The following is a 24765-nucleotide window of genomic DNA, read 5'->3' as shown; positions in this document are numbered from 1 at the left end:
GCAGGGAGTCACCATGGCTGCCAAAGGCTCCTTGGCTTGGGGATTGCTGGGGGACAGAGCCTTGCCTGGGGCCCCCCCGGGGCTGGAAGACAGATTGGGGACCTGTCACTGTACACCGTAGCCCCAGATCTCACACCTTCCAAGGACAACTGCACATATGCCTCCCGGGCTGACTCGTGACTCGAGTCACACATGTTATGGCACCATCACACCCCAGGCACAGGGCCAGGACAAAAGCCGGGAGGGCTAAAGGTCACGACACATGCGTGTAGGTTGGCAGGTGCCAGAAGTCTGGGGGCCTCAGCTGGACAGCCAAGGTGGCCCCCGGCCCAGCCCCTCACCCCCTCAGCTTGGCCCCTCTGGTCCTCTGTCTCTTAACTGCTCCCTCACTTGGGGTTTCTGCCTGTGCCCGGCTCCCTTCCTCCCCCTTTCTAGGAATCTCAGAATACACCTTGGCCCAGTCACAGCCACAGCCATACTCCAACTCCTCACCGTCCTAAGATCCCCAGGTCGGGGGCCAGGCAGGGCCTCTCCCAGGTTGAGGAAGACATCCAGAGCCCAGTGGGCCCCGTGTCTTTGTGCAGGACCTGGGTTGGCCTGGCTCGGCCCCCATCACTCACACAGGTGCAGGCCAGGCACAGTTGTGTGCGCTGGGGAGACCCTTGAGCCAATGGACGCGACCCACCCCGTGTGCCCGTGAGCACAGAGGTGCAGGAGCAGAGAGGGCCCGAGGGTCTGAAACCCCCAAGTCGAAGACTGGGTGGAGGGCGGCTCTTCCAGAGAGAACCGGACAGGGCCCTGTGGGCCACCTTCGTGCTGATAGCAGCCCTGTCCGGGTTGGCTCTTCCTGAGCAGACATGGGGAGGAGAATCCAGCGCAGTTCCCCCGTGTCCCCACCAGGCAGCGTCCCCTACCCTCATCTGATTAGGCCAGTCCTACAGGTGTTTGCGTGTCATATCCACAGAGTCACTCAGCACATTCTCTCGTGTGTCTGCTGCTTCTGTGTGGCACTGACAGTCACACATGCTGCTGCGGGACGCAGGGACACATTTTGTCTCCCTTCCGGGGCTGTTCCATGGTCCTGGCATCTGTTGGTCACCTGCTTTAATGGACCTACTTGTGCACCGCCTGGTGCGCCCTGGGGTGGCACAGGGGTCCGGCTCTAGCGCTAGAAGATGCCACGACGCTCCCTGGGGCTTGTGATCCTTGCCATCCCCACCGGCCGTGCCCGCGAGTCCCAGCGGCTCCGTCCCCACCGACACCTGGGGTGTCTTCTTTTCTAGCGGGGGTGAGATTGTGTCTGATCTGGTATTAAGTCGCATTCCTCTGATGCATCATGACATGGACCATCTTTCCGGGTGGGGACTGGCCATCTGTAGGTCTTTTCTGACTTGTTGGCCTAAGTATTTTGCTCCTTTTACTTGATTTTCATCTTTTCATTGTAAACGTATGGCCATGATTTTCTAAGTCCCGGCACTGCGCGTGATGCGTATTTTCCCCTATTCCCCCGCTTACCTAGTCATTTTCTCTCCTTTTTTTTTTTAAGATTTTATTTATTTATTTGACAGACAGATCACAAGTAGGCAGAAAGGCAGGCAGGAAGAGAGAGGAGGAAGCAGGCTCTCCAGGGAGCAGAGAACCTGATGCGGAGCTCGATCCCAGGACCCTGGGATCATGACCTGAGCTGAAGGCAGAGGCTTTAACCCACTGAGCCACCCAGGCGCCCCGTCATTTTCTTAATCATGTCTTCCAAAGAGCAGGTCTTTTCCCTCCGTGAGTTCCTGGTTACACGTCTTCTCTCGTGGTCTGTGCCATTGGTAAACTGTCTGGACACTTTTGATGATGTAGAGCTTCCAAAGATCTCTGCTGTTTTCTTCTGGAAACTTTATGGTGTCAGCTTTTGTGTTGAGGTTCAGGACACACTTTATATTAATTTTGTGCATGGGGTGGAAAGGGGGCAGTTTCGCTTTTATCCACTCCGACAGTCCATGTTCTGGCAACGTTTCTTAAACAGGCTTTCCTGAGCCCACCTGATGGACGTGGCCTCTTCGTCCTTTGATCATCCTTACAGATGCGCTCTGGCCTCTCCTCCCTGGGGCGCTGCCTCCATCCAGGCCCAGACAGCCGCCCACACTGCAGCTTCACGGAGTCTTGAAAGCAAGTTGTGCCAGCCTTCCGATTCTGCTCTCCCTTTCAAAGATTGCTTTTTTTTATCCTAGATGCCTTGAATTTCCACGTAAATTTAGAATCATCTCGTCTCTCTCTTCAGAACAGCTTGTCGGAATTTTGATAAGAATTGAAATAAATCTATGAATCAAGTTAAGGACAATGGACATCATCAAAATATAAATTCCTATTCATGAATGTTAATTTGGGTCTTTTAAATTATACTCAGCGATGTTTTCGTGCACAGGACTTACATATCCTGCATTACATGTATTCCTGGGTGTTGGACAATTCTGACCCTATCGTAAATGGTATTTTAAAAATTTTCTTTCCAGTTGTTTATTCTTAATGTATACAAGGACAATTAACTTTTCTCTCTGTTCACCTGTCTTCTAACCTGGCCAAATTCACAAAGTCTAGCAGTTTCTTTGTGGATTCCTTGGGGTTTTTTACATAGACAAGCAATTTGTCTGTGAATATGAGTCTCACTCCTTTTCCAATCTTCATGCCTTTTATTATTATTATAATCCTGTCTCGCTGCACAGGCAAGCCTCTCTGTAACCCTTGGCTCGTGAAGGGCAGCTCAGGTCCCGTAGCCACCAAAGGTCCCGTGGCCGGAGGCTCCTTCTCCACCGTGGCCCACTACATACAGCCACTGCGTTCTGATGAGCTGTTCCCTGCTGCAGGTTTGCACGTCGGGGTTTCAGAGACACTATGTGCTGTCCCACTCCCCCAGGGGCACCCTCAGAGCCATGCTTGTGCTGTAGCACGAGTCCATCCCCAATCCAGCCCTACTCAGAACCAACAGCCTCAAGTTACCCGCTATGCAGACATTCCCAGTGAGGTGCATGCGACCTACAAAGGCCAGTGGGGGGGGCTTGACCCTGCCCTCACTCATCACAGGAGGGGAACTCGGCCTAAAAACCCCTGCTATTCCTCTGAAGCAATGTCTTGGCATGCCCAGACCACAGAGCCCCTTCGACCTTTAGCTCTGACACAACCCTGAGACGGTAACATTTGTCTCCCAGCCTTTGGAGTAAAAGTGTCCTACTTTTAGGCATCAGAAGCTCTTGCCAGTCAGTGCTCCCCGGAGGCCTTATCAGTATGATGTCATCGATGTCTCAAGCCAGCAGGATACTCTACAGGACCCGTCTGGGTGATGAAGGCCCACGAGGCCTGCATCGTGACACAGAGCAGGCGGGCCTACCTCAGCCTGGGGCAAGACCAGGATTTCACACTGTTGCCTCTTCCAGGTGAACACAAACCATCTCTAACTCCCTCCTGCACAGGACTTGGAGGGCACATGTTCTGCAGCTCGGCCACCAGGAGCCTGTGCCAACGCCTTCCACGTAGTCCAGACCACCCACCAGAGCACCTTGGCTACAGGCCACGTGTTGTTTGCCACATTTCGAATGTATTTTATTTTTTAAAGATTATTTTTATAGGAGTTTTGGATATATAGCAATATTGAGAGGAAGGCATGGAGATATCCCATAAAGGCCCTCCTCCCATCACCAACGTCCCTCAACAGACAGTGCATGTGTTGTAACTGAGGAAACCGCATGGACACGTCACCATCACCCCAAATCCATCATTCACTTTACGGCTCACTCTCGGTGTCGTGCCCTCTGCAGGTCTGGACACATGTGTAACAACACATATCCATCTGCATTGTTTCATACTGAGTATTTTCCCTGCCCTAAAAATCCTCCATTCTTCACCTGTTCATCCCTCCCTCCCTCTCTCCTCACCCCTGGAACCACTGATCTTACTGTCTCTGTAATATTGTCTTTCACAGAATGCAGAATGTCGCCTTCTCAGATTGGCTTCTTCACTTGGTCATAAGCGTTTAAGTTCCTCTACGTCTTTCCGTAGGTTGACAGCACATTTCTCTCTAGCACTGAGCGATATCCCGGTGTCTGGTGGACCAGTCCGTTTATCCACTCACCCACTGAAGGACATCTTAGCTGCTTCCAAGTTTGGGTGATTACTTGTTAATGTAGCTGCTGTAAACATTCATTGCAGGTTTTGCGCAAACATGAGTTTTAAGCTCTTTTGGGTAAATACCAAGGAATGTGATTGCTGGATCGCATGGTAATAGTGTGTTTAGTTTTGTGAGGAACCATCAAACTCCCTTCCAAGTGGCTGCCATTTTGTGTTCCCCTGAGCAACAGACACAAGTCCCTACTGTTCCGCATCCTTGCCGGCGTTTGATGTCAGCAGTGTTCCAGACTTCAGCCATTCTCATCAGCGTGGAGAGGTTTCCTGTTGTCGTTTTCGTTTGCATGTTCCTGTGGGCACTCGTTTCATGTACTTCTTCACCATCTGTGTGTCTTCCTGAGCGAGGTGTGTGCTCAGGTCTTTGGCCCATTTTTCAATCAGGTTGTTTGCTTTCTTGCTGTGTTTTAATATTTTTTTAAAAAAATACATATTCTGGATAATAGTCATTTGTCAGACATGCTTTTTGCAAACATTTTCTCCCACTCTGTGGCTTGTCTTACTCTCTTGACATCATCTTTTGCAGAGCAGGAGATTTTCATTTCAATGAAGTTCAGCTAACCGATTATTTCTCTCATGGATTGTGCCTTATCTTTCAGTTAATCTTTGGAAAGGGCATAGGTCTGTGTCTAGGTTCATCATTTTGAATGTGCATGTCCGGTTGTCACAGGGACTTTTTGCTGCACTATATTGCCCTTACTCCTTTGTCAAAGATCAGTTCATTATATTTGTATGGGTCTATGTCTGGGCTCTATATTCCATTCCACTGACCCATCTGTCTGTTGTTTCTGCCAATATGGCACTGTTGTGATGCCTGTAGCCTTGAAAGGAAATCTTTCAGGAAGTCTTGAAAACAGTACCATCAGTCCTCCAACTCCGTTTTCCTCCTTCAGTATCATATTGGCTATTCTGAGAGGGTCTTTGGTCTCTCTATATACCTTTAGAATCAGTTTGTCAACAGCCACTAAATAGCTAGCCAGGATTGGGATTGCGTGGAATGTATAGGGCAAGTTGGGGAGAACTGACATCTTCGTCTTTGGAGTCAAAGTGTCCTACAAGGCATCAGATGTTGAGTCTTCCTATCCATGAACATGGAATATCCATTTGTTTACCTCTTCTTTGATTTTGTTCATCAGAGTTTTGTAGTTTTCCTCACATAGATATTTTACATATTTTGCTGGATTATATCTAAGTATCTCATTTGTTATTCATCTGATTTTTGCTAAGGTTGTACTGGTAAAATAGGGTCTTTCAGGATGATGCTAAGTCATTATTGCCCCTGGGATACAGGGCGTTTTGCTAGACTATTTTGGCCATGAGCATAGAAGTGCTTTTGAAGTCTTTCCCTTGGCCTTTCCTACCACTAACAGACATCCTGATACATACTCAGATACTGAGGAAATGATTATAGGGTGGGCCTTTGTACCCACTGTGAATCTGATTGGACCAAGGTTCTGTGCTCTGCAAGCCCCTCTCTAATGGCATTTTGTATCCCCCTGTATGAATGTCAGCTCAGGCCCTGAATCCCATGGCCTTCAAAGGACCTGGCATTTCCTGTCCTCCGTGTGTGGCCCATGGCCATTGAAGCTTTGGAGGAAGCTGGGGAAGATGCTGCTCCATGCACTTGCCATGGGAGCAAGCTCAGCAGCTTGTCTCTGGGAGACAGCTCAACAACTGAGGAATGAATATAACTGAGAGGCAAAGAGGGTAGAAAGTAGAAAACATAGGTTCTCACATGAGAGCTCAGTGGGGAAGGGGCTGCACACTGGCTGTTACGGGCTGATGAGAGAATGTGGCATGGGGAAATGGAGCACTGAGGACAGATGGAGGGGATGGTGTCAGATGCCCGGAGATACCACCTTACACAGGAGAGGGGGACCACCCCCTTGATGAGACTGGCACAGGTAGGCAGTGGGACCTGCAGGTGTCCCCTGTCGGCTTCAGTTCATTTGATGAATTAGAAGGTGGGGACATTTGGGGAAGAGGGTGATCATTTACAGGAAATGAATAAAGTTGGAAACTGTCTGCCCACTAGCTTCTTTCACTTCTATGTCTCCCGGGGAAATATTCTCCATGCAGATGTACAGAAAGTGGTAGGTGCCATCCCCACTGTATCCAGTGCGTTCCTTTATTCAAGGTCAGATATACAGTATTTCGTGGCCACAAAGCAGCATGTGACATAGGTGGGCACAAGCCGTTGAGCTCCAGGTCTCATGCAGACGCCCGGTTCTGAGAGTCTGATAACATCACACAGAATGGATCAATACCCATCTGGTGAAGCACAAGGCCCCTTCATCCCGGGCCCTGGGGGGTCAGGCTGCTGCTCCTGGGGGCCTGCTGCCCGGCATGCTCAGACCCCCACCAGGCCATCCCCAGACAGGTGGTCCCTATGGACATCTCTACTACCCACCATCTGCCTCCAGGTGAAGCCCATTCTCCTCTGCAAATGGCCTTCTATCCTCTGTGGGGCCGTGGGGCCAGGCCGTGGGCAGTAAAGACTGATTAGGGGATTGCTCAGCACTCCTCGTTGTCCAGAGTCCTGGTCTTCTGGAAGATGCTCTGCATGGCCGAGATCCGGTCCTTATCCTGGATATTGAAGACCTGGAACTGCAGATGGGACAGGGCATAGTGGGGTCACAGAGCTGTCTGGGGGACGCATCACAGGAGCCTAGACACAGTGTGGGACAACACATGGTCCTTCACCACCAGCACTTCCTGCCTCTGGGTCTCTGCCTGGTCCTCCCCAACCTGCACGGTCCTCTCCCACCCAGGGCCCTCTCCTTCAGGTGTCCTTCTTCACACACAGGTATCCTCCCCAGGTGGGCCTGACACACAGAAGGCCCCACCAGGTGCTTGGAGAGGGCTGAGGAGGCAACTCCACTCTTGCTTTCATCCCTCCAGCCCCCATGGGTCCTGGAAGGAGATTGTGTTGGCTTTTTAGGTGAGGGTGGGGGTCAGCCCTGGGGGAAAGGAATAGGAATGAGCTCAGTAGGAGCAGGGGAAGGGAGGGCTTAGCAGAGCTGACGGCACCTTGAGGGCTCAAAGAAGGGCAACTGGGAGAGTGGCCAAGTAAACCCTGAACAGGCCATGGGGGTAAACTCCTAGGGACACAGCGTGGGACTCCTGAGTGCAGGGAGGCAGCAGGAAACTGTCCCTGTGAGGCCCAGGGACAGCCACACCCATTCACCGGGAAGAGAGTCCCAGGGTAGGAAGGTGGGGCTCGAGCTCTGGTCATGTGTGGCTTTAGGGGCAGTTCTGGTGGGTAACGGAGGCTGGCTCAAACCTGGCCTCCAGGGGCACTAGTGGGCAGGGGCCCTCATGGCCTGTCTGGCCTCCAGATGCCCCAATCTTGCCGACCAGAGGACCGACCTACCCGGCCTTCCAGCTCTGTGCCCACCTCATGTCCCCCTGGGCCTGTCTGAGACCCCCTCATCCTGCCACGCCCACCTTGTCCAGCAGGACGTCAAAGTAGGCGGTGGCCCAGTAGGCCGGGTTGCTGGCAGGCAGCTGCAGGAGCGCCTTGACCCCACTGCCGAGGCGCGGCGGGGGGCTGCGGCCCAGGTGGGTCACGTGGATGCGCAGGGATGGCTCTGGCTGGCTGGCGAAGTGTTCCACGTGCTGGTACAGGGCGTTAAGGTCCAGCCCGGTGTCCGCAAGCAGGTTCCGCTCGGGGTGGAGGAAGTCCGGCAGGTTCCTGGTGGCCAGACAGCAGAGCAGCACCACCAGCAGCCGGTACACGGCGCCCTGCAGCTCTGCCCAGTCCTCTGGCTCTGGGAAGAGCACTGCAGCCCACAGCAGCACAGTCTGAGGCAGGACTGGGGGTCAGAGCCCACCCGAGCATGTGGCCTGCTCCAGCCCAGGGGCAGCCCACCCCACCCGGCTTCCCCACCAGCCTCACACCTGGCCCCTGCAACCCACCCCCCTCGTCCAAACCTACCCCCCAACCAGCAGCCCCCTGTCCCATCGGTACCCCTCCCCCACACTCCATGACTCTGCAGCCCTCTGCCCCACCAGCACCTTCCCCTACACTCACTGCCTCTCCTGGAGGTCCCAGGGTGGGCTCAGCTCCTTCCCACCTACAGTCTCTATTCTGGCCCCTCCCCAACTCCCGGAGGGCGAGGTACCCCGCCCCCAACCAGCTCCCATCCCAGGACCCCTCAGCTCCTCTGGCCCTTTGCTTCCTGCCCCACTCCCCTCAGATGATCATGATCTCCTACTGCGCAAGGCAGCCTGAGCAGAAGAACCCTATCCTTGGGCATTGTCCTGGTGCCTGTGTGTGTGTGTGTGTGTGTGTGTGTGTGAAAAAGCCCTAAGAATGGAGCTTCCTGACTGCACCAGGCACCCTCTACTCTCCCTCTCCCTGAGGCCCTTAGCCAGAGGCCCCTCCCCTGCCACACCACTGCAGCTACCTCTCTGTGCCCTCACTACCCCTCCTCCCACCAGCCCCCATCATCCTTCGCTCACTGTGGGGCTCAGGAGCCACTGCCCCAGACCCCAAGGCCACCCCCCCCACCAGAAGATGGCAACCCCTCAGAGGTGGGATGGAGGCCTGCAAGGGATGGTGAATGGGTCAGAGGGAGCTCCTGTGACAGGCCAGCCCACACCCCTAGCCCCCCTGAAGACCAGCCTTACACTGCTTCCCCGACCCCAACACAGCTCACCACGGGCAGACCCCACACAGGCCAAGGAGGACACGGCTCCAGCCAAGTCCCAGCAGCCTAGTGAGCAGCTGAGAGCTGCAGACAGGGCTGCTTCCTCTCAGAGGGGGAATACCTGGCCAGTGACCTTCACAGCCGCCAGGGGCCCTTGCACCCGAGAACCCCCCGCCCCTGGCCCATGCACCTTCAGATGGCCGAAGGTCAGGCCAGGGCTCTGGCCACCATCACGCCAGCTCTCGTGGTTGACCCGGTCCAGGATGGAGAGGCTGTCCAGGCGGTGGCCCGGGAAGGAGCCCAGTGCACCTAGCAGTCTGGTGAGCAAGTAGTCAGTGCAGACCCTGGGAGTCGGGAAAGGCACACCACAGATGGTTAGCGTTGTGGCCCCAGCCAGGAGTCTGGGCAGCCTGCCCCCACCACTTCGCCCCAGGAAGAAAAGCCCCCAGCTTCTGTGGCCTCCCCGCGAGAGGACCCGCATGCGGTCCAGGCCATGACAGGACCAGTGGCTGCACCCAGCACACCCTCCCCATGGTTCCCAGGCCTGTACGTGTTGGGCAGTCAAATGGGAAAGGCCAGTGTTCTTGGAGAGACATGTAGGCCCCACAACATGGAGAGGTGGAAGGAGCCTCCAGGCCATCTTGGCCCTTTTGTGTGGACAGGAAGGTGCCACTCTGACCTGCCCAGGGTGGATAGGCAGTTCTGGTCCTTGGGCTCGCACATCCACTCCATGCCCCATTGGCAAGTCCAGCCTTCCCCAGGCGGCCACACAAGAGCTTGGGGCACTGTACCCCCATGGCACTCACTGTGGACTTGCTGAGCCACCAAAGGGGTAGAATCTGAGGTCCCCCCCAAGGGCCCCCCTCTGTGGAGTCTCAGTACTGGACAGCCGACTGCCTGCACACTCAGAGTCTGAATGGAGGGACAGGGGAAGGATCGTTCCCTGCTGGCCTGCACACGTGACTGCCCAGCTTACCCTCCCTTCCTTCCCACAAGCCCGGACAAAGCCCTGCTCAGGGTGAGGGGCTCAGAGGCGCTCAGAGGAGCCTTTCTTTGGGGGCAGAAGGCCACAGGAGGGCATAGCCAGCTCCATGAACATCGTTGACTTCCAAGAATTACCTGTAAGAGCAACACCCACCCCAACCAGGTGCCCTGTTCCCAGAAGCAGCACCCAGCGTAGGAACTGGTGGGCGGGTCACCCCCCTCAAATCACACCACCCCTGCCTGCAAGATGCTGTGGAAGCCATTTCGGAGCTGGAGGGGGCTCAGTCCCTGCCCTTGGCTTGGGGGTCTCAAGGGCAGCTCAGCCTCCACCACGTGCCCCCCACCCCGGACTCTATCTTTCTATCTCACAGACACCAACTCAGGGCCTCCCTTTCCTGCAGGTGCGTCTGAGGAAGGGGCCTCAGCACCTCACCGGGATGGAGACTGGAGGTCCACAGGAGGCTGGCCGGGGAGGAGACACGCAGCTAACCCCATGGGTGGGGGACACACCATATCCCATCTGGGAGGATGCTAGCAAATTCCTCTGGTCACCCTCACTGTGCGGGGACCCCTCCCAGCCACCCCAGGACCCTGCGTGACCCAGATAAGTCTCTGTCCTTTGCCGCTTTCCCACCTGAAACAAAGGTGTCAGTCCAGGTCTCGAGGGTTCCCTTCCAGGCGGCCTCCTGCGCTTCCCAGTTTCTCCCCGTCTCTCCTCACAGCCTGCCCTGCCCACTCCTCACGTGGGGTGGGGGCACAGCTCCCCCCTCACCACTCCCTGCAGCTGCAAGGAGCTAAAGCTGGCGGTAAGGAGTGAGCATCCCGGCCAGATCCCACATGCCCCGCCCCTCAGAGATCCCAGTGACATTGGTATGGATGGCTAGGGCAGGGGGGACATCACCGCAGACCTTCCGGCTCAGAGTGAGGGGAAAAGTGGTGGGGCAGCCCCCTTCCTGCCAGCTCCCCAGGACCCCCAGACCCCAGGAGGCATGTCCTACCTCCAGTGCTGAGCACTGGCTGGTACCAGCGCCACCTTTTGGCTGACGATCCTTTTCAAGCTGCCTTCAGGGAACCCATGCATCAGCTGGGCCCCCTCCAGGGCGGGTACCCTCTGCCTTCTTCGTACCACAGGCACGACGTGGAAGCACACTGTTCTCCAGCCACTGGAAACCAGCAGGGACAGATGGAGCTCCTCCTCCCTCAGGCTGTCTGCGTTCAGAGACCCTGCAACGACCGCCATGTCTTGGAGTCCCCATCTCAGGCTGCCCTTCACACCTCTTGGAAGGGTCTGAGGAGGTGCAGGACGGCCTGGGATGTAGCACACGTGTAGCCGCACACGTGTCCCTGAAGGCCTGATGTTGGACATGCTTAGTGCCCAGTTCCCAGGAGGGTCTGAATCCGAGGGCTGACAATGAATGAGCCTGCCCTCCCTCATTCTACTCCACACCCTGGGTCCCCAGAACCGCATCCCAGACTGCACATGGGAGTAAAGATGCTCCCACATCCCTCATGGCTGACGCAGCCCAGCGCCCACTCCCCTGACCCAGAGCCCCCAGACCAGCCAGGAGGGGACATTCCAAGAACAGTAGGGGCACTCTGGTGTGACCCGGGGCCCTCTGGACTTCCATGTCCGTTGTCCCTCTCCCCCCGCCACCGCCCGCCAAAACATATTGATACCACAGAGGGAGAAAGGGGAGCTGAACAGTGTGGGGAACCCTCGCATCTCCAGCCCTGACCAACACCAGCCATCACTGGATTCAGAGCGGTCGCCCCTTCCCTCCCCTGGCGCTGCCCAGCGAGGGTGCTGGTTAGAGGTCAGGGACCAACCTTCTGGGAGACATGTACCAAAGGAGGCCCCCAGTATGTGCCTAGGAGAAAGGTCTCTACGGGACTGAGCGCAGGAGCTGCATTCCCAAACTATTCCACTGCACACAGCCCACCAACGCCCCTCGCAGCACTGGGGGTCCTGTATGAAGGAGCCTGCTCCCCCATTAGGCAGACCCTTCCCCCAAGTCTCCTATACGGTAGTTCTGGGGCCACTTCTGGGGACCTAGCCCAGAGCAGGTCCTGGTCCTGCCCCCTGGGCCACTCTATCCCCCTCCAGGAGCCCCAGTTTCCTTGTTAGTTAAAGGAAGAAAGGAGTTGGGTGATCCCTGGCCCCTCCCAATTCAGGGTTTGAGCTGCAGGTGGTGGCTTTATTTCCTTATCTACTGCCGGTCACACCTTCCCGAGGTGGAGGCAGGCAGCTAGGCTTGGAAGGCAGCCACACCTGCAGCCCCAGCCAGGTCACAGCCACACCCTGCCTTAGCCCCTAGGCTGGTCTCACCAGTTTCTGCCCTGGGTGGGAGCATCCTGGACCTTGTCACCTGGAGGGAGCTGCTGTGTTTCCCTTTTAAGGTACGTGTCAGGAAGCAATGCCTGGAATTTCCCTGCGTGCTCAACTCAGGCGGGTGTGGTCCCAGGCGCCTCTGCTCTCTCAGCCAGGAACTGAGGACGGTGGAGTCCCAGGGATAGTGAAGATGGGCAGCTCAGAGTGCGCCCAAGTGGCCCAGGCTTGGCACACCCCAGCAGGTGGGTCTGCTCCCAGACGGGCCCAGGGCCGGCAGGGGCTAAGGCCAGGTGGGAGTGGCTATGATCTGTCACAGAGGCAGACAGACAAGTCCCTGCAGTAATTGAGAGGTTCAGATGATGAGCAGAGAAGATGTGGAAGGGGCTGGAAGCTGGGCAGGCCTAATGACAGGCTCCGACTGCCCCGAGAAGGTGGCCACCAGCCCCAGGTCACCAGGCAGGCCTGGGAGGGGCCAGAGCTGGAAGTTGTTCCCTCTTGGGGCTGGAAGTCCACCCAGGAGCCACTCTGAACAGCCCAGGGCGGGTCACTCTCCCCGAGATGGGCTATCTCACTCTGGCATCACAGCAGACATGAGGACCAGCCGCCACCGTGGGCCTGTCCTTCCCAAGGGAGGCTGGGCATTCTGTTTTGGTTCCCAGTCCCTGCCAGGACAACCCAATATATTTGCTCTGGTCCCCAGGAGGAGGCCCTGCTGTCTGGATCTCTGCACCTGCCTCTTCCCGGGACTCTCACAGTCCAAGCGGCCCCAACTGGAGGGAAACCCGCCATCTGTGGTTCAGCCAGGAGCCCTGCACTCCCTAGGGGCTCACCACCCCGAGTCACACCATGTGGGCACCCAGACAAGACACTAAGGCCAGACTCCAGCATGGAGCCTGCTCAGGGCCCAGGACACCAAGTAGCAACCGGTCCATGCATGGAAACAAAACTGTGTGTGTGTACACACATGTCCACACACACTCTCATGTGCGCCCACTTCTGCATGCACATGTGCACATACTCACACACGTGTCCACAATCCTGCACACACGCTCACTCACTCATGTGCACACACTTCCACCTACACATGTGCACACACTCAGACATGCGTCCGTAACCCATACATATACACATGCACACACATACTCTTCCCAGTGCGATGTGACCAGGGATTGCACTCAGGGACATCTGTAAGGACAGCGGGCTGAACCAGAGCTGGTAACAGGACCCCTCACCCAGACCTGTGGCCGGACCCTCATCTAGCAGGTCAGCGGGAAGACGGTGCCCTGGCAGGCGTCGTTTCCAGCTGTTTCACTAGTAACAGCCTGTCCACTGTGGCCACCAAAGTCATCAGGCGACATGGAAACACATGACCTGTCTTCTCAGAAGTGTCTGGAGCTAGAAAGGACCTCAGAGCAATGTCCCTCGACTCGTGTGCCCTCTCAGTGTGTACACTGAGAGACCTCGTCTATGCATGTATGCGCACACGTGCACACATACACACTGCCATCACACGTGTGCCCCGACACACCCCAAGAGACCCCGTCTGTGCACACACACGCATACACGCACACACAGCCATCACACATGTGCCCCAACACACACACTGAGAGACCCCGTCTGTGCACGCACAGGCACACACGCATACACACACACACACACACACACACACACACACACACACTGCCATCATGCGTGTTCCAACAGTCGCTTGGTGGCTACCTGGTGCGATGAGGCTCTGGTGTTTGCAGTGCACGATGGCTGCCACCAGAAGGTCCTTGAGGACACGCAGGACCTTGCTGGGCACAATGTGGCTGCAGCAGGTGCCACTCCCCTCCGAGGAGATGCTGGAGACATCTTCGGCTGTCCACTGCTCCAGGTTGGCCCCTTCCCTGGGGACACCCAGGCGGCAGGACGTGGGGCCATCCCCTGCCTCGGCGGCCCCTACCTCTTCAACCAGGAGGACCTCGGCATCCACCCACAGGGGTACCTCCATGCGCACTGGATCCTCGGAGGAGCGCAAGGCGAACTGGAAGGCCTCCAGGTCCCGGGAGTAGTCCACGAGGAAGCGGGGGTCCAGCTCATGCACGCGCTCCAGCACCACTAGCAGCACGTTCTCTGCTCGCTGGTAGTCCTGTGCCCGGGGCGCCCCCCTCGAGCGGATGGCCTGCAGGTAGTGGTGCCACAGGGACACCTGCACGGCCATGGCTGGGGCCAGGGCACAGGGGCAGCCAGGGACCGAGGACCCAAGGATGTATGCAGGCCCCGGAGAGGAGCAGGTCTGCGGGTGGGGCCCCAGCTCTCCGCAGAGCAGAATTCCGGAGCTGCCACTGGGTTAAATAGCTGAGCCAGGCCCGGCCTTTGAAGTGGGGGTGAGTCAGTCCCCAACAATTAGGAATGTCACTGGGAGCCTAGGGCAGGGGGAGGGGCCAGGTCACAATTCAGCTCTGGCTCCTCCCTCCTGTCACACAGAGTGCCTCTTAGCAGTTCCAGAGAGCCCTGGAGAAATACCACAGTCAGGCTGCGCTCCTGCCATGGCTTGACCACCTCCCGCAGGCCATTCCTGGTGGCCCCCCCATCCCTGTGCAGCGGCCACAGAAACTCTGTGACACGCAGTCTCCCACCAGCCTGGGGGAGGGACACAGGACAGCCTCCTTGCTCAGATGACAAAGGTGAGAGCTGGTGGTAGCCTTCCCAGGCCCCCGGAGGGGCAGCCCGCTGCAGCTGCCTCTGAGGAGCCTGGATGGCAGGCTAGGGGGTCTGCACTCCCCCAACAACCTCATTTTCCACTGAGGCACCTATGCCTGGCCAGAATTGGGGAGCCTCCAATTGGGGGGGTCACCTGCCCACCCACCACCCAGGTGAGAATCCTGCCTCCTCTCCCTGCAGTGCCACACTTCCAAACCCCAACCCCAGGCCCTAGCTCAACCTTAAGGAAGCCTGTACCCACCTGGGTCTGTAGCTCTAGGGGACATCTCCTGGGCTCCTTACCGGGTGGAAAGTCTCGCCCTATTGGCCGCTTCAGCACAGCACTGGGAGCCCTGCCCGGCCCAGCCTGTCTCCCAGCTCAGGTGGGCAAGTCCCAACCAGTCACCAGGGAGCCGCCCCCGCTGACCCTTGGCCCTACTGGGCCAGCCCTATATGCACACACCTCCCACCCCCCCACCCCCCCACCCCGCGCCCAGTGTCTGCAAACAGTAAACTTGGAGATAGCCCCTAATGAGGTTTCCCGGAGACACAGCCCTGCAGCCCTCAGGGTGAGCCCTCTCCTCCACCCATACTTGGGCCTCAGATACACAGAGCTGCAAGCAGAACCCAGATGCAAGGGGCACCTGGGGTTCTTATTGGGTTAAAGCCTCTGCCTTCGGCTCAGGTCATGATCCCAGAGTCCTGGGATGGAGTCCCACATCAGGGTCTCTGCTCCGCAGGGAGCCTGCTTCCTCCTCTCTCTCTGCCTGCCTCTCTGCCTACTTGTGATCTCTGTCAAATAAATAAATAAAATATTAAAAAAGAAAAAAAAAAAAAAGAACCCAGATCCAAGGTGCTCACTTCTTGGTCCTTGGAACCCCCAGGGCCTGGCTTTCTCTTTCATACCTCCCAGGACAAAGAGCTCACCACCTCACAGTGCAGCCCATAGCACCATCAAAGAAAAGACGAGTTTCCTCCCTCAGACCTGGCCTGGTCCTGTCCTCTGGGGTTGTCCAGAGCACGTCAGTCCCTCTCCCAGGGCAGCTGCTCAGTGTCAAGGATGCTGATGCCCTTGGCCGGCGTCCTACCCCATCCATACTGTGTTCTGCTCCCCACCACACACTCCGTGTGGCCCTTCCATTTTCACGGGACTCTGACCTATAGGGAGGGGCATTGCTGTGGAGGACCTGGGTCCCGCGCTCCTGACTCTGGCCCTGTCTGTGCCTTGGCTCCACCATCTGCAACCCGTGATATCACATTTCTCCAGCTTCCTTGGACCTCAGAGCAATCCTGAATTCCCCCAGGAGAGCAGGTGGCCCCACTAGGCACGGCGCTGCAGGGACCTCCCCGACTCAGGGGCGGCCCCAATGTTGTGCACCCCACCCCCGGTCCTGGGAGCCCCCTCCTCAGGGAGAGTGACACCAAAGTGTCCAAGGCCAGTTGTCTGCTTTCCCCTCCACTGCTGGTCAGCTTGCCCTCACTGCCTCCACTACCACTCCCTGTGACATGTGTTCCACATACCCCCCTCCTTGGGGCTCAGGGCCCCGGGCCCTAGGCCCCACGGCAGTTCTGTGTATGCCCTTGGACTTCTCACAGACCGCTCGCACCTGATCTCTTGCAAGGGCAGGGCTGGGAGAGAAGACGCAAGAGCAGCCCTGGCCCACTGGGCAGTGTCTGACCACAGAGGAGCCATGGAGTTCAGGGGCTGCAGGTCACAGAACCCAGGACCACCACCCCGCAGACCCCAGGGTGGGGCAGTGAGGGGCCCGGGAGGGTCACGGGGGTCCGCGTGGTGGGCAGTCAGCAAAGGAGTTTGCCAGCTGGTGGACATGCCACCCCCAGCACAGGTTCATGCAGCTTCCGTGTCCGAGGACTCCCTCTCCGAGGGAGATCAGTGCAAGCGTCCTGATCCTGTACTTCTGGAGCTCCTGGTTGTGCTACAAGAGGGGGACCCACATGCAGCCCACAAAGTGGACCATGGGAGTCTGGCAGCAGACCCCATGTGACCTCCGAGGCCCCCATGCTCACTAGCCCCCTCAGAGAGCATGGGCTGCCACTCAGACATCCTAGGCCTTCCTGCCCAGACCATATCTATCAGCCACAGCTCTGGGCCAGCCCATGCAAAAACAGATGCTGCCTGAGCTGCCAAGTGTGATCTCCCAAAAGGGTCAGCAAGGCCTGAATCAGCCACAGAGTCCCAGGGGGACCCCTTCCTCTGGGCCCAGGGGCAGGCCTCTCTCTCCAGGCCCTCCCGTTCTCACTCAGCCCATACGCCCAGAGCACTGGCTGGAAGCTGCTTCCACTCAGGGGTTCACACAGAATTGTCAGACCTCAAGAGAAGACATACCCAGAAGCTGCTCTCCAAGAGACCCTGGGGGAGCCGCTGGGCGAGCTGCTGGCCGGCCTGGGAGCAAAGCCCTCGGCAGAGAAACGGGGAAGCTGCACAGGATAGGCCACCAAGACACGGCCACGCTCTGATGGTGACCCACACCTCTACAGCCACCAGCTGCCCAGAAACCAGCAGCCCTTTCTGCACGATGCCCCTGGTGGGCCGGGCAGTTCCTGTGTGCCATGGATGCAGGAGCTGCTGAAGTGAGCGCTCCAGCACCAGAGGGTCCCTCCCACATGTGGCTTCTGTGGGCCTAAGGTTGGAACAGCAGTGCATGCCAAACTACACACACCTAGGCCTGGCTCCCGGGGTCCCTGAAGCCCCACTGTCAGCAGTGGTCTGGTGGTCATGGGCAACCCCATCTCAGCTGGATGCTGGTCTGTGGTCCAACCACATCCAGGACACGCAGTCAGGGTGGCCAGAATCTGACATGCACATCTGACTGGCATGGGTTGCAGCTGTGAGCGCGCATTCGTTGCTTCTGTGGAACATCCAAGCCTAAAGGGCCCGGCCTGTGTGTCTGCCCCACCTGGTCCTCCTCCTCCTTACTCACCCCAGGAAGGTCGCAGCAGCAGCAGGGAAATGGGGTGTCTCCCACGGCCCCAGCCTGCTGCTTTTCCCTGGAGTCCTGCTAAGAAGGCCCTGCTTCCTTTCCCAGCTGCCTCCAGCCTCCAGTCCAGGCTGCAGGCTTGTGGCACGGGCTGGGGATTGAGGACGAAGCCCTATGGGAAGCAGAGAGACCGGGAAGCAGCTGGGGTGGGTTAGGGGGACAGGGTGTAGCCCACGTGGACCCCAGTGGCTAGGGGTGGGAAGAGCCATAGCGCCAACGGGGTCAAGGCCTGGCCCCAGGAGGGGGCCTGCACTCCCGAGGTGGGGCTGTGGTGAAGGGGCCTCAGGGCACGGACCCCAGAGCCGTCAGGCACCAGGGTCCACGGTCACTCAGGAAGCTGAGCCCAGGGAGACGAGGCAGGAGCCAGCAAACTAGAAACCACAGCGGGAGAGAGAAACAAGCTCCTCACAGCCATCCCCAGGCTGCGGTCTGACCAACCGGCCAGCCCAAGCTGCTGGAGCATTTGTGTGCTGGACATCAGGGGCAAGGAGCAAACCCACAGAGTGGGAAGGAGGGCTCAGAGAAGGCCGGGCCCCACGCTTCCGCACGGGGCCCTCGCTTGGCAGGGGAACAGTCCAGGCAGGAGGGACAATCCCAAAGTGGTGGTGGGGCTTACAGGGAAGGGAGCCAGGCCCTAGGAGGAGGGGTCCCCAGCCCCCAAATGGATCACAGCCCGCATCCCCGCCCAGGCTTCCTTCAGGGATTTCTCACGTGGTGAGAACGAGGAAATGGCTCTGGCCCTCGGCTTCCGCAGGGCTCCCACACAGCTACATCCCTGTCACTGGGCATGACAGCCCAACCGTCTGAGCACCAGCAGCCTGTGGGTTTATGCTGCCCCTCGGTTTCTGGTGATTTCTTGAAGGGATCTTCTGCAGAGTCACTAGACATGAAAGGCACAGAGCACAGGACTTAAATCACCGCTCCTCGTCCCCCCAATCCCAGCGGCCGTCTTCTGACCCCCCGCCCATCACTGCCCATCACCTCCCCTCGTCCCCTAGGTCCCATGGGCCGTCATCCATCCTGACCCCCCGGCCCATCATTGCCCAGGAGCCCCGCGGGTCTGCTTCTTCGAAGGTGGCCTCTCCCACCAGCCCCAGAGCGGTCTTCCCTCCCCTGGTCTGGGGAGGACACGGGGGCTGTACTACCTGCCCGGGAGCCTGGGGCTGGGGGCTGGCTACCCGGCCAACTGCCTCCTTTTGCAGAGACCAGCACAGGGGTGCCCAGCTCTGGCATAAAGCCCATCACACCCTTCTACCTGCACCACACCATCAAGCAAGGGACACGTGGGACTGCACACAGGAGGTGACAGCCCACAGGGCAGCTGACAGGGGTGTTGGCCCAGGAGAGACGGAGGGCACTGAAGAGGCGCTGGGGAGGAAATAGGCAGACCTTCCTGTGGAAGATGCATGTGTGCTGGTGGCTGGGGTGTGAGGGTTCATCTGTAGGCTGCTGTCCGGCTCTTTGTGGACACTTGGGGTCCCCCAAGGAGAAGCAGGTGTGGGCCAGCACTGTCACCCAAGAGGTGGCCATCCTCAGCTAGTGGCAGAGGCAACCAGGAGCAGAGCTAAGCCATGAAGCTTTGCAAGGCAGGAAGGAGGCTGGGGCTGCCACAGCCCAAGAAGGGGGCTGGCAGAGGCTGTGGGGAGAGGGGTTCTGAGGGTCTCAAATCCAACCACTCAGTTACATAGCTGCTACCTCTGTCCCCTGGTTCAGGGGTACAGACACACTGACAGTGACCAGTAGCCTGGGGCACTCCCCCCACGGGCAGTGCCCGAGCCCGAGTGTCCAGAAGGAGTCTATATTTAACGTAAGTGCAGAGTATGCAGCCTGCTTCCTGTCCAGCACCTGCAAGGGACACACCCGATGGAGGCCGTGACCCTAGGTAGTTGAACCACAGCTGCTGGCAGGAGTCACTCCTCTCCTGAGGGATCACCCACCGTCCCGATGGACTGTCACCGAGGACAGCTGGCTCTCAGGGAGGGGGGAGGCAGGCATGTCCTCAGGGGACAGAGTCACTGGAGAGGAGACTGACACCTGGACAGATCCTGGAGCCAGTTAGGGTGGCCCGGCTGCTAGGAGGCCCTGCGGGGCTAGGACAGAGGCAGACCGTTCCTCTCCTCCGGGGTTGCCCTGCGTGTGACCCATCTTCAGAGGACAAATCAGGACAACGTGTCCCATCCACGGCAGGCCCGGCCACACCCATCCCTGTCATGCCTGTCAGAGCGAATATAAGAGATGTGACCGAGGATTGGCCTTCACACCAGGAAGCCAGCACTTTGGTGCGAGTTTTGAGGTCCCTTCCCCTCTTGGAGAGGGTCTGAATCAGATGTGGCAAATTCTGGTGCTCCCAGGGCCGGCAACCGACAGAAAAAGTTGAGGCCATTCTCTTGCTCTGGGTTAGGACCAGTTGTGGTCTTTCCTGAGCCCTGCCCCTGCTCATCCCACAGAGGTGCTACCTGCATGCTAAGGACCTCTATCACACCCTCCATCCACTCCAGAACATTCCCCAGGAGCCATGCCTGGGCCCAGGGCTGCCTGGTCCCGAAGGTTCTCCTTCTCATCCATTGACAGCCCAGGACCAGGAGCCACAAGCATGGACACCAAGCAGTGAAGCCACGGAGCCTGTGGAAGCCCTGAGGGGCTGAGCATCTCCCTAGAGGAAAGGGTACTGGGGTGTGGGCGAAGGCTGACCTGTGCCGGGCTTCTCTGTGTGGCCCGAGTGTTTAAGGGGGAGAATAAGCCGAGGTGAATGTTGGGTTGGGGAGTAGGGGCAAGAGGCACGACAGGCTGTCCCTCCAACCACGGAGCCGCAACTCTCCTGGTTTCCTGAGAGAGATGGCGGATAATGACGCCGGCCTCCACAGCCCCCTCGTGCCACCACCACAGGGATGTCCCACACTGAGCTCCCGGGGTGGGAAGACTCACTGGAGGCAGGCCTTACCCTCTATGCCCTCAGAGCCCACCTCGTCGGGGTCAGAGGAGGCCCAGCCCCTGAGCAATGTTGCCGCTCCCTTTGCCTCCCTGAGGACACCTGCCTCACATCTCTCCAAAACCTCTGGGCTCAGATTCTGGGGGGAGGGTCCTATAGGCAGCCTAGGGTGCTGGAAGTTACCTAAGCTACAGCATGGGTCCCCTGGGCTCTGAATCTGGATCTCGGCTTTTACCTTCAGAAGCTGGAGGTTATGCTTGTCCAAAGGGGCCTGGCACAAAAGGACTGGCTAGGGCCCATCCACTTGCCTATCCAATGAGCCCCATGCCAGCCCTGCAGGCCCAGTGGGACTACGTCCAGCCGGGGAGCCTGGCCTGTGCCTGTGTGAGGCACTCCGGTGGCTGTCCTTCCGGGGGGCAGCCAGCAGAGGCCCTGAGGATTCCGGAACAAAGATCCCGTGCTTCTCAAGGACAGCTTCCTTTAAGCACAGGTGACCTGGTCTTGGATTTCCATCTTGAGGAGACAGATTGGTCCCTCGAAGTCCCTCAGCAGCCCTCCCACCGAGCATCCCCCCTCACCGCCAGGTCCCTTCTGGCCTTGCCCAGGCAGGCTGACTCCCATCTTCTTGAGTGGCCTCAGAGGAGCCCAGGCTCTGGGGGTCCCCGGGACATTCCCAGAGTCCCATATTGGTCTCCTCTCATTCGAGGGGCAGTCATTCCCGGCTGCTGGGCCCATCTCCAGCAGCTGTCCCTATTCAAGAGGGACTCTGCTGGGAGAGACCCAGCTTGGAATGAGGCATGGGGAGGGGACACCGGTCTGCCTTGATGCCCAGTGCCAGACTCAGTCCAGAGGCCCCAGGAGGCCCAGGCTGGGAGGGACACAGGTATGTGCCTGTCCCTCACTTGCTCCTGGGCCTGGGTCCCATCACCCCAGTGGGTGAGCTCTGGGTGTCCCTGCTGTTCCTTTATGTGGCTCTGGAAAGTTTTCAGTGACAGGGTTACAACGAGTGTGGCACAAGTCACCTGTGGAATAGATTACCTTGAGACCGAGCTCCAGAGGGAAGCGTCCAAGTGCAAGGTTAGGATGATGGGGGTCTCCTTTGGTCCTCGGGAAGGTGGTTTCTCCTCTCCAGGCGTCAGTCTACCCATCTGCTGGACACATTCCCACTACTGACCTGAAAGTTCTTTTCTAGATGTTAGAAAAGAAATCCATAGGGGCTCCTGGGTGGCTCAGTCGTTAAGCATCTGCCTTTGGCTCAGGTCATGATCTCAGGGTCCTGGGATCAAGCCCCACATTGGGTTCTCTGCCTAGTGGGAACCTGCTTCTCCCTCTCTGGCTCCCCCTGTTTATGTTCACTCTCTCTCTCTGTCAAATAAATAAATAAATAAAATCTTAGAAAGAAAGGAAGGAAGGAAGGGAAAGAGAAAGAAAGAAAGAGAGAGAAAGACAGACAGACATAGCTTCTGATTTTCCCTTAGGAGAAAGCTGATGTGTGGCCCCAAGCACACAATTCCTCCCAGGGAGAATGCCCTTGGAAGGCCAGGAGCCCTTCCCCACAAGGGCGGGGGAGGGGGAGACCTGGGGGAGAGCCAGCCCCTCTGGCTGTGGTCTTTCAGGTGAACAGCTTCACTCAGGGCGTCTCCAGTGTCCAGGAGACCGTTTGCAGACAACAGCGTTCCTTAGTCCCCATGGCAACAGGGCCTGCACTCTTGTTTCCAGGGAAACTCAATCCTCAGCGTCGCGGTTGCCCCAGCAACGCCTCTGGCTTAGTTGGCTGCTTGGTCGCCAGCCCAGAGGGGGCAGCTGGACACCCAGACCGACCAACCGGAGGAGCCAGGTGCTGCACAGGTGTGGGGCTGGGTGCACTGGGGCAGGTCCCAGCCTGGCCAGGGCACCAGGAGGACACTCACCGGGCAGCCAAGCCCCGGCTCTCTCCCGAGTCCTGTGCTCCCATCCGAGATGAGCTCTGCCTCCAGCGAGCCTGGCCACGGGGATGCCACTGCAGAGCGGTCTCCGCTGGGGCTGGACACCGTGATCCAGGTCAGTGGGGCACCCGCCCTCTAGCACCCTCCTGGGAGTAGTCTCCGAGGGCACCTTGGGAGGGTGCACGGAGAAGCCACACCTCCCCAGCTCCAAGAGGCCCTCAAGCACTCACGTGGTCAGCACGAGCACGCACACTCGCGTATGCACGCACACATACACCAGGGCAGCCTCAGCTCAGGAGAGGGGCCTGGGGAGAGAGTGGCCTGGGCGTGGGGAGACCTGAGTCAAGCACCTGGCCTCCCCGTTCATGCCTGCATCAGCTCAGGCCACCGGCCCCCTTCTCGAGCCTCAAGGTCACAGCCTGCGCACTGTGGGTGGGGAGTGACGGACTACCCTTCCACACCGAGGTCGCACATGCTGGGATCTCATTCCCTGATTTCTTCCTGGCAGAGTGTGGGAGCCGCCATTGCTGGGCAGATAGGGTTCATCCCAGGATCTATTCTGTGACTTCCAGAACTTTCCCATGTGCATAACAGCAACAACAGTGGGGACCGCAAACTCTCCCCCTGCCCCTCTCTCCTTCGTTCCCCTACTTCCCGGAGTCAATCCAGTGCAGCACCACCATCCCCACTCCTCAGCTGCCCCCCACTGCCATCACCTGGCTCTGGCCACCTGGGCCAGGCCGTCCCCACCCTGACTGACCCCTTGGGGATGCCAGTGAACCCTCGGTGCCCTGGCTGACTCAGTCATTAATTAACCCGGTTCTTAGAATCTCAGAGTGTGCTGTAGGAGGTTGACGTGGGGTTGACGTGGTCAGAGAAGAGTGATTGCCCATGGTTGGTGCCACGTGATTACATAACACGGTGCAACCACCCTCCACATGCACATGCACATGCACACCCCCGTGCACACACGCATGGTGCCCACATAGGGTACGACATGATGGGACAGGATCCTTGAGTTGGGCGATACAGCAACACAAAACAAGGGCCGGGCCTGGTGACTTTGTCTGGCTCCCAAGACTCTCAATTCTCTGGCTGGAGAGAAGGACCGGCAGAGGGAGGTCAGGCTTGCACATCACAGTTTCCAGACTCCTTCAGCCAGGCATCGCACCCTCCCATCAGCTGTCAGGGGGGAGGAGTCTATCATCCCCTCTGGATTCCAGGAAAACGTAGGCTTGAGGGTTGAAGCACGTTGCTATGGTTACCGGGGTCTGAGAGAGAAACTCGGGCTGGAGCCATTGTCTGGCATTGGGCGCAGGTGCCTGGCGGACAAGACTGTCCCACAAGTCCCCACTACCTGTGGGAAACTGTCACCTGGAAGTCACAAGGAGTCGTACCCGAGGTCCACACCGCCCACCCAGCCAAACCTGTTATTTGCATCGTGGTGATGGAGATCCGAGTGCCGACACCCCAGGGGGTGAACAGGCAGGCTGGCGCCAAGAGATGCTCAGATAGGCCTGTCCAGACGGGGAGGCAGGCCCACGGGGCTCCTCCAGCCCCGCCAGCGGCAAATGGAGAAACTGAGGGGCCTGGGAAGGGGCGGTTTGTGGATGGGGGCCTCGCAGGGGAATGGGCCTGAAAGTACCCCGGTGCCTAGAGAAGCGCCCCTTGCAGCCTCGGCCAGGTGCTCTGGGGCCTCCTCCTCAGAGCTGGGTTCTTGCGGCATCCGGGCCCAGAGCAGAGAGACGGGAGAGCCCGAGCAGGGGGCCAACACCAGAGGGCTCTGGATTCTGGGTTCAGTCCCTTTAAGAACTACCGAAACAGATGCTCTTTCTTTTGGGTATAGGTTCTGATTAATGATAATTTCCTGGGAATTTGTCCACAATATCTGAATTTCCAGACTTACTGACAGAAGTTATTTCCAGTATGTTCTTGTTCTTGTTCTGATGACTGAGGACCTGAAGCAGGTGGCCACCGGCCCCTGGAACTGAGGGGCTGGAGAGCCGGGGCTTCCCGCGTGACATTGAGGGGACCCGGGGCAGGCCAAGAGGTGTCGGTCACCCTGAGCGATACCACGTTTCCTTTTCTGATTTCAGCC

At 58.2% G+C, this 24765-nt stretch overlaps 2 protein-coding genes across 7 annotated transcripts in view; one reads left to right on the top strand and one right to left on the bottom strand.

Moving 5' to 3' along the window:
* Window positions 1-6258: 6258 nt before the first annotated feature.
* Window positions 6259-22793, bottom strand: MAB21L4 (mab-21 like 4). Of its 3 annotated transcripts, XM_059167465.1 has the most exons (9): window positions 22653-22793; window positions 21781-21890; window positions 18525-18682; window positions 17757-17925; window positions 13849-14537; window positions 10799-11024; window positions 9007-9160; window positions 7612-7968; window positions 6259-6771 (listed from the first exon to the last, which is right to left on the bottom strand). In XM_059167465.1, the coding sequence occupies exons 5-9, from the start codon at window positions 14330-14332 to the stop codon at window positions 6679-6681; spliced, it is 1314 nt and encodes a 437-aa protein (XP_059023448.1). In that variant the 5' UTR covers window positions 14333-14537; window positions 17757-17925; window positions 18525-18682; window positions 21781-21890; window positions 22653-22793; the 3' UTR covers window positions 6259-6678. The 3 variants fall into 3 exon arrangements, with proteins under 3 accessions (XP_059023448.1, XP_059023450.1, XP_059023449.1); XM_059167467.1 differs by lacking the exons at window positions 17757-17925; window positions 18525-18682; window positions 21781-21890; window positions 22653-22793 and having other exon boundaries at window positions 13849-14018; window positions 14117-14610; XM_059167466.1 differs by lacking the exons at window positions 17757-17925; window positions 18525-18682; window positions 21781-21890; window positions 22653-22793 and having other exon boundaries at window positions 13849-15208.
* CROCC2 (ciliary rootlet coiled-coil, rootletin family member 2) overlaps window positions 22652-24765 on the top strand; it is a 60831-nt gene continuing 58717 nt past the window's right edge. For all 4 annotated transcript variants that reach the window (XM_059167462.1, XM_059167464.1, XM_059167463.1 and 1 more), the window contains exon 1: window positions 22652-22782. In XM_059167462.1, coding sequence (XP_059023445.1) covers window positions 22702-22782 — 81 coding nt within the window. In that variant the 5' untranslated portion in view covers window positions 22652-22701. The remainder of the gene's footprint in view (window positions 22783-24765) is intronic.

This window comes from Mustela lutreola, chromosome 3, assembly GCF_030435805.1.
Source record: "Mustela lutreola isolate mMusLut2 chromosome 3, mMusLut2.pri, whole genome shotgun sequence".
Classification (NCBI taxonomy): Eukaryota; Metazoa; Chordata; class Mammalia; order Carnivora; family Mustelidae; genus Mustela; species Mustela lutreola.
Note: the sequence above shows the minus strand (reverse complement) of the source record. Positions and strands in the feature narration are given on the sequence as shown.

What these genes read in the sequence shown, in the direction of transcription:
- MAB21L4 (XM_059167465.1), bottom strand. Translation starts at nt 14,332, where the DNA reads ATGGCCGTGCAGGTGTCCCTGTGGCACCACTACCTGCAGGCCATCCGC. An exon ending in GCCAGTGCTCAGCACTGGAG is followed by an intron (nt 9,161 to 10,798) that starts GTAGGACATGCC and finishes CCCGACTCCCAG; the next exon opens with GGTCTGCACTGACTACTTGC. An exon ending in TGACCTTCGGCCATCTGAAG is followed by an intron (nt 7,969 to 9,006) that starts GTGCATGGGCCA and finishes GTCCTGCCTCAG; the next exon opens with ACTGTGCTGCTGTGGGCTGC.